The sequence below is a fragment of the Carcharhinus amblyrhynchos genome, unplaced genomic scaffold (genome assembly GCF_965287045.1).
Source record: "Carcharhinus amblyrhynchos unplaced genomic scaffold, sCarAmb.v2.hapA chromosome_104, whole genome shotgun sequence".
Classification (NCBI taxonomy): Eukaryota; Metazoa; Chordata; class Chondrichthyes; order Carcharhiniformes; family Carcharhinidae; genus Carcharhinus; species Carcharhinus amblyrhynchos.
The window spans coordinates 304,012-317,178 of NW_027649844.1; the positions used below are offsets into that span (position 1 = coordinate 304,012).

At 54.2% G+C, this 13,167-nt stretch overlaps 1 protein-coding gene across 14 annotated transcripts in view; it reads left to right on the forward strand.

Moving 5' to 3' along the window:
- Positions 1 to 13,167, forward strand: part of LOC145338595 (uromodulin-like) — a 113,263-nt gene that overhangs the window by 74,370 nt on the left and 25,726 nt on the right. For all 14 annotated transcript variants that reach the window (XM_080182967.1, XM_080182958.1, XM_080182959.1 and 11 more), the window contains 3 exons: positions 1,442 to 1,586; positions 2,097 to 2,173; positions 2,267 to 2,425. In XM_080182967.1, the coding sequence (XP_080039093.1) occupies positions 1,442 to 1,586; positions 2,097 to 2,173; positions 2,267 to 2,425 (381 nt within the window). The remainder of the gene's footprint in view (positions 1 to 1,441; positions 1,587 to 2,096; positions 2,174 to 2,266; positions 2,426 to 13,167) is intronic.

A 13,167-nucleotide genomic window follows, 5' to 3' on the forward strand; every position in this document is an offset into this window, starting at 1 on the left:
GACGGAGTGACTGAGGGGGAGAGGGACGGAGTGACTGAGGGGGAGAGGGACGGAGTGACTGAGGGGGAGAGGGACGGAGTGACTGAGGGGGAGAGGGACGGAGTGACTGAAAGGAGAGGGAAGGAGTGACTGAGGAGGAGAGTGACTGAGGGGGTGAGGGACGGAGTGACTGAGGGAGAGGGATGGAATGACTGAGGGGGGAGAGGGACGGAGTGACTGAGGGGGAGAGGGACGGAGTGACTGAGGGGGAGAGGGACGGAGTGACTGAGGGAGAGGGATGGAATGACTGAGGGGGAGAGGGACGGAGTGACTGAGGGGGAGAGGGACAGAGTGACTGAGGGGGAGAGGGACGGAGTGACTGAGGGAGAGGGATGGAATGACTGAGGGGGGAGAGGGACGGAGTGACTGAGGGGGAGAGGGACGGAGTGACTGGGGGGGAGATGGACAGAGTAAGTTTGCAGATGACACTAAGATGTCTGGATTGGCGGGCAGTGAGGAGCAGTGTCTGGGAATACAACGGGATACCGATAGGCTGGGATATTGGGCAGATAAATGACAAATGGAATTTAATCCTGATAAATGTGAGGTGAAGCATTTTGGAAGGAATAATGTAGCGGGGAGTTACATGATAAAGGGTAGACCTATTAAGAGTACAGAAACGCAGCGAGACCTGGGGGTGCAAGTGCACAAGTCTTTGAAGGTGGCAGTACAGGTGGAGAAGGTGGTGAAGAAAGCCTATGGGATGTTAGCCTTTATAGGAAGGGGGATAGAGTATAAGAGCTGGAGTCTAATGTCGCAGTTGTACAGAACGCTGGTTAGGCCACATTTAGAGTCCTGCGTCCAGTTCTGGTCGCCTTACTACCGGAATGACGTGGAGACTCTGGAGAGAGTGCAGAGGAGGTTTACCAGGATGTTGCCTGGTATGGAAGGACTGGGTTATGAGGAAAGATTGAGCAAATTGGGGCTGTTTTCCTCAGAAAGACAGAGATTGAGGGGGGATCTAATAGAGGTGTAGAAGATTATGAAGGGTATCGATAGAGTAAACAGTGGTAAGCTTTTTCCTAGGTTGGAAACACACAGTACGAGGGGCCACGGGCTTAGGGTGAGGTGGTGGGGGGGGGGGGGGGGGGGGGGGGGGGCGAGGTATAATTCGGATGTTAGAGGGAGGTTTTTCACACAGAGGGTAGTGGGGGTATGGAATGCTCTGCCAAGCAAGGTGGTGGAGGCAGGCACGCTGGAGTTGTTTAAGAGTTACTTAGACAGGCACATGAGCGGGATGGAGATGGAGGAATATAGGATACTGTCACTGAGATTCCCCCGTCCCCCGACACTCTCCCCTGCATTGAGGTTGTGCTGTCTTAGTGAGGGGGAGGGTCACGTGTCTCTGTTTGAGATTGACTGTACTTTATCTGTTAACATTAAACATCTCTCTGTCACTTAGACCCAAACTCAGTGCTCACTGACCCGTGTGTAGATCACACGGTGCTGAACCAGCCCTGGAGAAGCAGCGATTGTACTGGGACAGAGTGTGTGGGAGAGCTGCAGTGTGACAAGGATCTTGTCTACGGATGGTACAGGTTCAACAGGTAAGGTGTAGGGGACACACCCTGCTCTCCCCGCGGGATGTTGGGAGTTGGTCTCAGGTGGTGTGATGACGGGTGGGATATTTTATCCTACGCACTGCCTTGGTTGACCCATCCCACCACAGGGCCAGTGGACTTTCCGTTGGTCCCCAGGTTGGGTCCTCCAAGGCCAAAATATCCTTGCGTAAGTGCGGCGACCAAATATTCGGGACAGGCCAGGACAGGACAGCTCGATCGACACGCTAACTACAAACATTCACTCTCTCCACCACCAACACATAGAGATGGCGGGCCGAAGGGTCAGCAAAGTCGGTGAAATGGAAACATTTGGAAAGGATATTGGGTAAATGCTGGAAGGAGAGGTGTAAAATCCAGTGGGGAGATAATGGGAGGAGTGGGAGACAACATTGGGTAGATCATTCACAGGGGCTAGCAGGGACACAGAGGACTGAATGGCTCTCTATCCCAGCTGTATCACTCTATAATTCTCTGTCTCTGCGATTGTTGTTCCAGTTCTGGAGGATGGAAGATTCCGGAGTTTCGGGCTGAAGTGAGACACTGCTCCACAGAATCTCCAGGCTGGTTAGAGGGTAGAGTCAGACTTTACAATATCAGATTTACTCTCACTGTCCAGCACTGTTCACATCGCTTACACTCTCCAATATTTATACACCTCATTTCAGGACCACATCCCACCCTGGAACAGGGGGAAGTAAACCGGACAGTTTGTTTTAGCTGGTATCCCTGCGGCTGGTGGCGAGAGATAAAGATTAAAAACTGCAGCAGTTACTTTGTCTATGAGCTGAAACCGACACCAGGCTGTAGCGCTGCTTATTGCACAGGTACATTGCTGTTTCAAAATGACCCAGGAGGGTGAGACTGGATAAACCGGGACACTGACACACCCAGTGATTGAGGGTGAGAGGGACGGAGTGACTGAGGGGGAGAGGGACGGAGTGACTGAGGGGGAGAGGGACAGAGTGACTGAGGGGGAGAGGGACGGAGTGACTGAGGGGGAGAGGGACGGAGTGACTGAGGGGGATAGGGACGGAGCGACTGAGGGGGAGAGGGACGGAGCGACTGAGGGGGAGAGGGACGGAGCGTCTGAGGGGGAGAGGGACGGAGCGTCTGAGGGGGAGAGGGACAGAGTGACCGAGGGGGAGAGGGACGGGGTGACCGAGGGGGAGAGGGACGGAGTGACCGAGGGGGAGAGGGACGGAGTGACCGAGGGGGAGAGGGACGGAGTGACCGAGGGGGAGAGGGACGGAGTGACTGAGGGGGAAAGGGTCGGAGTGACTGAGGGGAGAGAGAGTGGGTGCCTGATGGGACAGGGGCCAGGTGCCTGAGTGGAGAGGGGCCAGGTGGCTGAATGGAGTGGGGTGGGGTGTCTGAGGGTGTGTGGGGCAGGGTGTCTCAGGGGGAGAGGGGTGGAGTGCCTGAGAGAGAGTGGGGTGGGACACATGAGAGGAAGTGAGGCAGTGTGCCTGAGGGGTAGTGGAGTGGGTTGCCTGAGAGTGTGTGGAGGAGGGTGCCCAAGGGGCAGTGGGGCATTGTGCCTGTGGAGGGTGGGGCAGGGTGCCCGAAGGGGTGTGGGTAGGGGTGTCTGATGGGGATGGGCTGGGGCAGTGTGTCTGAGCGGGATGGGGTGGTACGTCTAATGGGAATGGGTTGTGTTGTTTGAGGGTGGCGGGGCATGGTGTCTGAAGGGAGAGGAACGGAGTGACTGAGGGGAGATGGATGGAGTGACTGGGGGGAAGGGTCGGAGTGACTAAGGTGAGAGGGACGGAGTGACTGAGGGGAGAGGGACAGACTGACAGAGCTTAGTATAAAGTAGTGGGTGAGGGGAGTGCGATGTCGTGAGGGGCGTGGGGTGTCGTGAGTGATGGCAGTGGGGTGTAGTGAGTGAGGTGTAATGAGTGAGGGGAGTGGAGTGTAGTGAGAGAGAAGTGGGGTGTAGTGAGTGAGGGAGTGGATGTAGTGAGGGGATTGGGATTGAGGGGGTGAGGGGATTGGGATTGAGGGGTTGAGGGGATTGGGATTGAGGGGGCGAGGGGATTGGGATGTACTGACGGGAATTAGAGTACAGTTTGATGAAATTCCCAGTTGTGACACAGGATCTGGGCCATGACTGACTTCGGGTTGAACATATTGGGAAGTGTAATTTTATCCCATTACTCGGAATGAACATTGAGGATCTGGATGATTTCTACTCTGTGATCTCCAATATCTTTTCCCTTCTCACAGATCCAGGGACAACACCAACTCTGGGAGCCGAGGATAAATCCCAGCCGGAATCCACTGACCCAGATTCCCGAATCCCGACAGAATTTCCAACCTCAGGCATGAATGTCCCACAAGTTTGTCTGGATTAAATATTCCCCAAATATAGTGCTGGAATCCCGGACTGGGATGAATGTGTGCGGAGACTGAGTGGAAGTGGGGTGTAGTGAGTGAGGGGAGTGAGGTGTAGTGAGTGAGGGGAGTGGGGTGGAGTGAGTGAGGGGAGTGGGGTGGAGTGAGTGAGGGGAGTGGGGTGGAGTGAGTGAGGGGAGTGGGGTGGAGTGAGTGAGGCGAGTGGGGTGTAGTGGGTGAGGGGAGTGGGGTGTACTGAGGGTAGTGGGTTGTCCTGAGTGAGGGGAGTGGGTTGTAGTGAGTGAGGGGAGTTGGATTTAGGGACTGAGCAGAGTGGGGCGTAATGAGTGACGGGAATGCTGTTGAGGGAGTGAGAGGGTGTCATATAGGGAGTGAGGGGAATGGGATTGAGGGAGTGAGGGGAATGGGATTGAGGGAGTGAGGGGAATGGGATTGAGGGAGTGAGGGAATGGGATTGTGGGGGTGAGGGGATTGGGATTGAGGGGTAAAGGGATTGGGATTGAGGGGGTGAGGGGATTGGGATTGAGGGGGTGAGGGGATTGGGATTGAGGGGATTAGGATGTACTGACGGGAATTAGAGTACAGTTTGATGAAATTCCCAGTTGTGACACAGGATTTGGGCCATGACTGACTTTGAGTTGAACATATTGGGAAGTGTAAATTTATCCCAATACTCAGAATGAACATTGAGGATCCGGATGATTTCTACTCTGTGATCTCCAATATCTTTTCCCTTCTCACAGATCCCGGGACAACACCAACTCTGGGAGCCGAGGATAAATCCCAGCCGGAATCCACTGACCCAGATTCCCGAATCCCGACAGAATTTCCAACCTCAGGCATGAATGTCCCACAAGTTTGTCTGGATTAAATATTCCCCAAATATAGTGCTGGAATCCCGGACTGGGATGAATGTGTGCGGAGACTGAGTGGAAGTGGGGTGTAGTGAGTGAGGGGAGTGAGGTGTAGTGAGTGAGGGGAGTGGGGTGGAGTGAGTGGGATGTAGTGAGTGAGGGGAGTGGGGTGGAGTGAGTGAGGGGAGTGGGGTGTAATGAGTGAGGGGAGTGGGGTGTAGTGAGTGAGGGGAGTGGGGTGTAGTGAGTGAGGGGAGTAGGGTGTAGTGAGTGAGGGGAGTGGAGTGTAGTGAGTGAGGGGAGTGGAGTGTAGTGACTGAGGGGAGTGGGGTGTGATGATTGAGGGGAGTGGGGTGGAGTGAGTGAGGGGAGTGTAGTGAGTGAAGGGATTGGATGGAGTGAGTGAGGGGCGTGGGGTGTAGTGAGTGGGATGTAGTGAGTGAGGGGAGTGTGGTGTATTTAGTGAGGGGAGTGGAATGTGGTGTGAGGGGAGTTTGTTGTGAGTGAGGGGAGTGGGGTGTTGTGGGTGAGGGGAGTGGGGTGGAGTGAGTGAGGGGAGTGGGGTGGAGTGAGTGAGGGGAGTGGGGTGGAGTGAGTGAGGGGAGTGGGGTGGAGTGAGTGAGGGGAGTGGGGTGGAGTGAGTGAGGGGAGTGGGGTGGAGTGAGTGAGGGGAGTGGGGTGTAGTGGGTGAGGGGAGTGGGGTGTACTGAGGGTAGTGGGTTGTCCTGAGTGAGGGGAGTGGGTTGTAGTGAGTGAGGGGAGTTGGATTTAGGGACTGAGCAGAGTGGGGCGTAATGAGTGACGGGAATGCTGTTGAGGGAGTGAGAGGGTGTCATATAGGGAGTGAGGGGAATGGGATTGAGGGAGTGAGGGGAATGGGATTGAGGGAGTGAGGGGAATGGGATTGAGGGAGTGAGGGAATGGGATTGTGGGGGTGAGGGGATTGGGATTGAGGGGTAAAGGGATTGGGATTGAGGGGGTGAGGGGATTGGGATTGAGGGGGTGAGGGGATTGGGATTGAGGGGATTAGGATGTACTGACGGGAATTAGAGTACAGTTTGATGAAATTCCCAGTTGTGACACAGGATCTGGGCCATGACTGACTTCGGGTTGAACATATTGGGAAGTGTAATTTTATCCCATTACTCGGAATGAACATTGAGGATCTGGATGATTTCTACTCTGTGATCTCCAATATCTTTTCCCTTCTCACAGATCCAGGGACAACACCAACTCTGGGAGCCGAGGATAAATCCCAGCCGGAATCCACTGACCCAGATTCCCGAATCCCGACAGAATCTCCAACCTCAGGTATCAATGTCCCACAAGTTTGTCTGGATTAAATATTCCCCAAATATAGTGCTGGAATCCCGGACTGGGATGAATGTGTGCGGAGACTGAGTGGAAGTGGGGTGTAGTGAGTGAGGGGAGTGAGGTGTAGTGAGTGAGGGGAGTGGGGTGGAGTGAGTGGGATGTAGTGAGTGAGGGGAGTGGGGTGGAGTGAGTGAGGGGAGTGGGGTGTAATGAGTGAGGGGAGTGGGGTGTAGTGAGTGAGGGGAGTGGGGTGTAGTGAGTGAGGGGAGTAGGGTGTAGTGAGTGAGGGGAGTGGAGTGTAGTGAGTGAGGGGAGTGGAGTGTAGTGACTGAGGGGAGTGGGGTGTGATGATTGAGGGGAGTGGGGTGGAGTGAGTGAGGGGAGTGGAGTGTAGTGAGTGAAGGGATTGGATGGAGTGAGTGAGGGGCGTGGGGTGTAGTGAGTGGGATGTAGTGAGTGAGGGGAGTGTGGTGTATTTAGTTATGAGGGGAGTGGAATGTGGTGTGAGGGGAGTTTGTTGTGAGTGAGGGGAGGGGGTGGGGTGTTGTGGGTGAGGGGAGTGGGGTGGAGTGAGTGAGGGGAGTGGGGTGGAGTGAGTGAGGGGAGTGGGGTGGAGTGAGTGAGGGGAGTGGGGTGGAGTGAGTGAGGGGAGTGGGGTGGAGTGAGTGAGGGGAGTGGGGTGGAGTGAGTGAGGGGAGTGGGGTGGAGTGAGTGAGGGAGTGGGGTGTAGTGGGTGAGGGGAGTGGGGTGTACTGAGGGTAGTGGGTTGTCCTGAGTGAGGGGAGTGGGTTGTAGTGAGTGAGGGGAGTTGGATTTAGGGACTGAGCAGAGTGGGGCGTAATGAGTGACGGGAATGCTGTTGAGGGAGTGAGAGGGTGTCATATAGGGAGTGAGGGGAATGGGATTGAGGGAGTGAGGGGAATGGGATTGAGGGAGTGAGGGGAATGGGATTGAGGGAGTGAGGGAATGGGATTGTGGGGGTGAGGGGATTGGGATTGAGGGGTAAAGGGATTGGGATTGAGGGGGTGAGGGGATTGGGATTGAGGGGGTGAGGGGATTGGGATTGAGGGGATTAGGATGTACTGACGGGAATTAGAGTACAGTTTGATGAAATTCCCAGTTGTGACACAGGATTTGGGCCATGACTGACTTTGAGTTGAACATATTGGGAAGTGTAAATTTATCCCAATACTCAGAATGAACATTGAGGATCCGGATGATTTCTACTCTGTGATCTCCAATATCTTTTCCCTTCTCACAGATCCCGGGACAACACCAACTCTGGGAGCCGAGGATAAATCCCAGCCGGAATCCACTGACCCAGATTCCCGAATCCCGACAGAATTTCCAACCTCAGGCATGAATGTCCCACAAGTTTGTCTGGATTAAATATTCCCCAAATATAGTGCTGGAATCCCGGACTGGGATGAATGTGTGCGGAGACTGAGTGGAAGTGGGGTGTAGTGAGTGAGGGGAGTGAGGTGTAGTGAGTGAGGGGAGTGGGGTGGAGTGAGTGGGATGTAGTGAGTGAGGGGAGTGGGGTGGAGTGAGTGAGGGGAGTGGGGTGTAATGAGTGAGGGGAGTGGGGTGTAGTGAGTGAGGTGAGTGGGGTGTCGTGAGTGAGGGGAGTGGGGTGTAGTGAGTGAGGGGAGTGGGGTGTAGTGAGTGAGGGGAGTGGAGTGTAGTGAGTGAGGGGAGTGGAGTGTAGTGACTGAGGGGAGTGGGGTGTGATGATTGAGGGGAGTGGGGTGGAGTGAGTGAGGGGAGTGGAGTGTAGTGAGTGAAGGGATTGGATGGAGTGAGTGAGGGGCGTGGGGTGTAGTGAGTGGGATGTAGTGAGTGAGGGGAGTGTGGTGTATTTAGTGAGGGGAGTGGAATGTGGTGTGAGGGGAGTTTGTTGTGAGTGAGGGGAGTGGGGTGTTGTGGGTGAGGGGAGTGGGGTGGAGTGAGTGAGGGGAGTGGGGTGGAGTGAGTGAGGGGAGTGGGGTGGAGTGAGTGAGGGGAGTGGGGTGGAGTGAGTGAGGGGAGTGGGGTGGAGTGAGTGAGGGGAGTGGGGTGGAGTGAGTGAGGGGAGTGGGGTGGAGTGAGTGAGGGGAGTGGGGTGGAGTGAGTGAGGGGAGTGGGGTGGAGTGAGTGAGGGGAGTGGGGTGGAGTGAGTGAGGGGAGTGGGGTGGAGTGAGTGAGAGGGAGTGGGGTGGAGTGAGTGAGGGGAGTGGGGTGGAGTGAGTGAGGGGAGTGGGGTGCAGTGAGTGAGGGGAGTGGGGTGCAGTGAGTGGAGAGGGAGTGGGGTGCAGTGAGTGAGGGTGGGGTGGTGAGTGAGGGGAGTGGGGGATGAGTGAGTGAGGGGAGTGGGGTGTAGTGGGTGAGGGGAGTGGGGTGTACTGAGGGTAGTGGGTTGTCCTGAGTGAGGGGAGTGGGTTGTAGTGAGTGAGGGGAGTTGGATTTAGGGACTGAGCAGAGTGGAGCGTAATGAGTGACGGGAATGCTGTTGAGGGAGTGAGAGGGTGTCATATAGGGAGTGAGGGGAATGGGATTGAGGGAGTGAGGGGAATGGGATTGAGGGAGTGAGGGGAATGGGATTGAGGGAGTGAGGGAATGGGATTGTGGGGGTGAGGGGATTGGGATTGAGGGGTAAAGGGATTGGGATTGAGGGGGTGAGGGGATTGGGATTGAGGGGGTGAGGGGATTGGGATTGAGGGGATTAGGATGTACTGACGGGAATTAGAGTACAGTTTGATGAAATTCCCAGTTGTGACACAGGATTTGGGCCATGACTGACTTGGAGTTGAACATATTGGGAAGTGTAAATTTATCCCAATACTCAGAATGAACATTGAGGATCCGGATGATTTCTACTCTGTGATCTCCAATATCTTTTCCCTTCTCACAGATCCCGGGACAACACCAACTCTGGGAGCCGAGTATAAATCCCAGCTGGAATCCACTGACCCACATTCCCCAATCCCGACAGAATCTCCAACCTCAGGTATCAATGTCCCACAAGTTTGTCTGGATTAAATATTCCCCAAAATATCGTGCTGGAATCCCGGAGTCGGATGAATGTGTGTGGAGACTGAGTGGAAGTGGGATGGAGTGAGTGAGGGGAGTGGGGTGTAGTGAGTGAGGGGAGTGAGGTGTAGTGAGTGAGGGGAGTGGGGTGTAGTGAGTGAGGGGAGTGGGGTGTAGTGAGTGAGGGGAGTGGGGTGTAGTGAGTGAGGGGAGTGGGGTGTAGTGAGTGAGGGGAGTGGGGTGTAGTGAGTGAGGGGAGTGGGGAGTAATGAGTGAGGGGAGTGGGGTGTAGTGAGTGAGGGGAGTGGGGTGTAGTGAGTGAGGGGAGTGTGATTTAGGGGTGAGCAGAGTGGAATTTATGCAGTGAGGGGATTGGGATTGAGGGGGTGAGGGGATTGGGATTGAGGGGGTGAGGGGATTGGGATTGAGGGGGTGAGGGGATTGGGATTGAGGGGGTGAGGGGATTGGGATTGAGGGGGTGAGGGGATTGCGATTGAGGGGGTGAGGGGATTGCGATTGAGGGGGTGAGGGGATTGCGATTGAGGGGGTGAGGGGATTGCGATTGAGGGGGTGAGGGGATTGCGATTGAGGGGGTGAGGGGATTGCGATTGAGGGGGTGAGGGGAATGGGGTTGACACAGTGAGTGGAATTGGATTGTCGGAGTGAGGGGAATGGGATTGACAGTGAGGGGAATGGGATTGACGGAGTGAGGGAATGGGATTGAGAGGAATGGGATTTGCGGAGTGAGGGGAATGGGATTGACGGAGTGAGGGGAATGGGATTTGTGGAGTGAGGGGGATGGGATTTCTGGAGTGAGGGGAATGGGATTTGCGGAGTGAGGGGAGAGGATGTATTGATTGGGAATATTGGGGCATAGTGACTGAGGGGATTGGGATTGAGGGAGTGGAGTGAGTGGGATGTAGCCGATGAGGGGTGTGAGATTGAGGGAATGAGGCGAGATAGAGTTATGGAATGAGTGGATTGGGATTTAGGGAGTGAGGTGATTAGGATTGAGGAGTTGAGCAGTGTTGGATTTAAGAAGTGAGGGGATTGGGATTGAGGGGGTGAGGGGATTGGGATTGAGGGGGTGAGGGGACTGACATTGAGGGGTGAGGCGATTGGGATTGAGGGGGTGAGGGGATCAGAATTGAGGGAGTGAGGGGATTGGGATTGAGGGGGTGAGGGGATCGGGATTGAGGGGGTGAGGGGTTCGGGATTGAGGGGTGAGGGGATCAGGAGTGAAGGGGTGAGGGGATTGCGATTGGGGGGATGAAGGGATCTGGATTGAGGGGGTGAGGGGATCGGAATTGAGGGGGTTGGGATTGAGGGGGGAGAGGATTTGGATCGAGGGGGTGAGGGGATTGTGATTGAGGGGGTGAGGGGATTGGGATTGACAGGGTGTGGGTATTGGGATTGAGGGGGTGAGGGGATTGAGGGGGTGAGGGAATTGGGATTGAGGGGGTGAGGGGATTGGGATTGAGGGGGTGAGGGGATTGGGATTGAGGGGATGAGGGGATTGGGATGTACTGACGGGAATTCGAGTACAGTTTGATGAAATTCCCAGTTGTGACACAGGATCTGGGCCATGACTGACTTCGGGTTGAACATATTGGGAAGTGTAAATTTATCCCAATACTCGGAATGTACATTGAGGATCCGGATGATTTCTACTCTGTGATCTCCAATATCTTTTCCCTTCTCACAGATCCAGGGACAACACCAACTCTGGGAGCTGAGGATAAATCCCAACCGGAATCCACTGACCCAGATTCCCCAATCCCGACAGAATCTCCAACCTCAGGTATCAATGTCCCACGAATTTGTCTGGATTAAATATTCCCCAAATATAGTGCTGGAATCCCGGACTCGGATGAATGTGTGTGGAGACTGAGTGGAAGTGGGGTGTAGTGAGTGAGGGGAGTGGGGTGTAGTGAGTGAGGGGAGTGGGGTGTAGTGAGTGAGGGGAGTGGGGTGTAGTGAGTGAGGGGAGTGGGGTATAGTGAGTGAGGGGAGTGGGTGTAGAGACTAAGGGGAGTTGGACTTTGGGAATGAGGAGACTGGGATTCAGGGAGTGAGCAGAGTGGAATGTAATAAGTGAACGGAATGCTGTTGAGGGAGTGAGAGGCTGTTATATAGGGAGTGAGAGGAATGGGATTGCGGGAGTGATTGGATTGGGATTGACGGAGTGAGGGGAATGGGATAGACGGAGTGAGGGAATGGGATTGACGGAGTGAGGGGAGAGGATGTATTGATTGTGTGGATTGGGGCATAGTGACTGAGGGGAGCGTGATTGAGCGGCCGAGGGGATTGGGATTGAGGGAGTGGAGTGAGTGGGATGTAGCGAGTGACGGGTGTGAGATTTATGGAGTGATGCGAGTTAGAGTTATGGAATGAGTGGATTGGGATTGTGGGAGTGAAGGGATTGGGATTGAGGGGATGAGCAACGTTGGATTTAAGAAGTGAGGGGATCGGGATTGAGGGGGTGAGGGGTTTGGGATTGAGGGGGTGACGAGATGGGGATTGACGGGGTGAGGGGATTGTGATTGAGTGGATGAGGGGTGCAGGATTGAGGGGGTGAGTGCATTGGGATTGACGGGGTGAGGGTATTGGGATTGACGGGGTGAGGGGATTGGGATGTACTGACGGGAATTAGAGTACAGTTTGATGAAATTCCCAGTTGTGACACAGGATCTGGGTCATGACTGACTTCGGATTGAACATCTTGGGAAGTGTAAATTTATCCCAATACTCAGAATGAACATTGAGGATCCGGATGATTTCTGCTCTGTGATCTCCAATATCTTTTCCCTTCTCACAGATCCAGGGACAACATCAACTCTGGGAGTTGAGGATAAATCCCAGCCGGAATCCACTGACCCAGATTCCCCAATCCTGACAGAATCTCCAACCTCAGGTATCAAGAAAGAACAAAATCAGCCCAGGAAACAGGCCCTTCGGCCCAACGAGCCCACGCCACCATCTCAACACCACCAGTCCACCTCTCTACCCACGACCCCTGTCTAATGTTTTATGGCCATCCAGATTGAGGGAAACTGATTTAGGGACAATTTATTCCTGCCAATCAGCCTAACAGCACATCTTTGGGGTGTGGGAGGAAACCGGAGCACCTGGAGAAAACCCACGCAAGCACGGGGAGAATGCGCAAACTCCCACAGACACCGGCCCAAATCCATGTGTCTGCACAGCAATCAGCGATAGTCACTGAGCTGTCGTCTTGCCCAGTATCTTGTCCAGTTTAGGCACAGACTAACGACATGAAGCACTAGGCCGATCTCGAACAACCAAGAGCAGCCCCAGTACGACCCATCGCCTGTATGCCCCTCATTGGACATGAGGCGGACCGACTTAAAACCTGTGAATGAAAAGAGAAAAAACATTACTATCATACCATACCCATTTACATTACCAGGGACGCCCCAATGCTAATGACCCTTATTTAAAAGGATCTCCTATATCCACCCATCTCCAACTCAGTCATGTGCTTGTCTAAGTTACTCTTAAAGAACTCTAGCGTGTTTGCCTCCACCACCTTACTTGGCAGAGCATTCCATACCCCCATTGCCCTCTGTGAAAAACCTCCCTCTAATATCTGTGTTGTACCTCTCCCCCCTCACCTGAAGTCCATGGCTCCTTGTCCTACGTGTCTCTATTATAGGAAGTAGCTTATTTCTGCTTATCTATACCCTTCATAATCTTATATACCTCTATTAGATCCCCCCTCAGTCGGCGTGTTTCAAGGGAAAATAGCCCCAATTTCTTCAATCTTTCCCCATACCCCAGTCCTTCCATACCAGGCAACATCCTGGTAAACCTCCTCTGCACTCTCTCCAGAGTCTCCACGTCCTTCCGGTAGTAAGGCGACCAGAACTGGACGCAGTACTCCAAATGCGGCCGAACCAATGTTCTGTACAACTGCAACATTAGACTCCAGCTCTTATATTCTATACCCCTTCCTATAAAGGCTAACATACCACAGGCTTTCTTCACCACACTCTCCACTTGCACTGCCATCT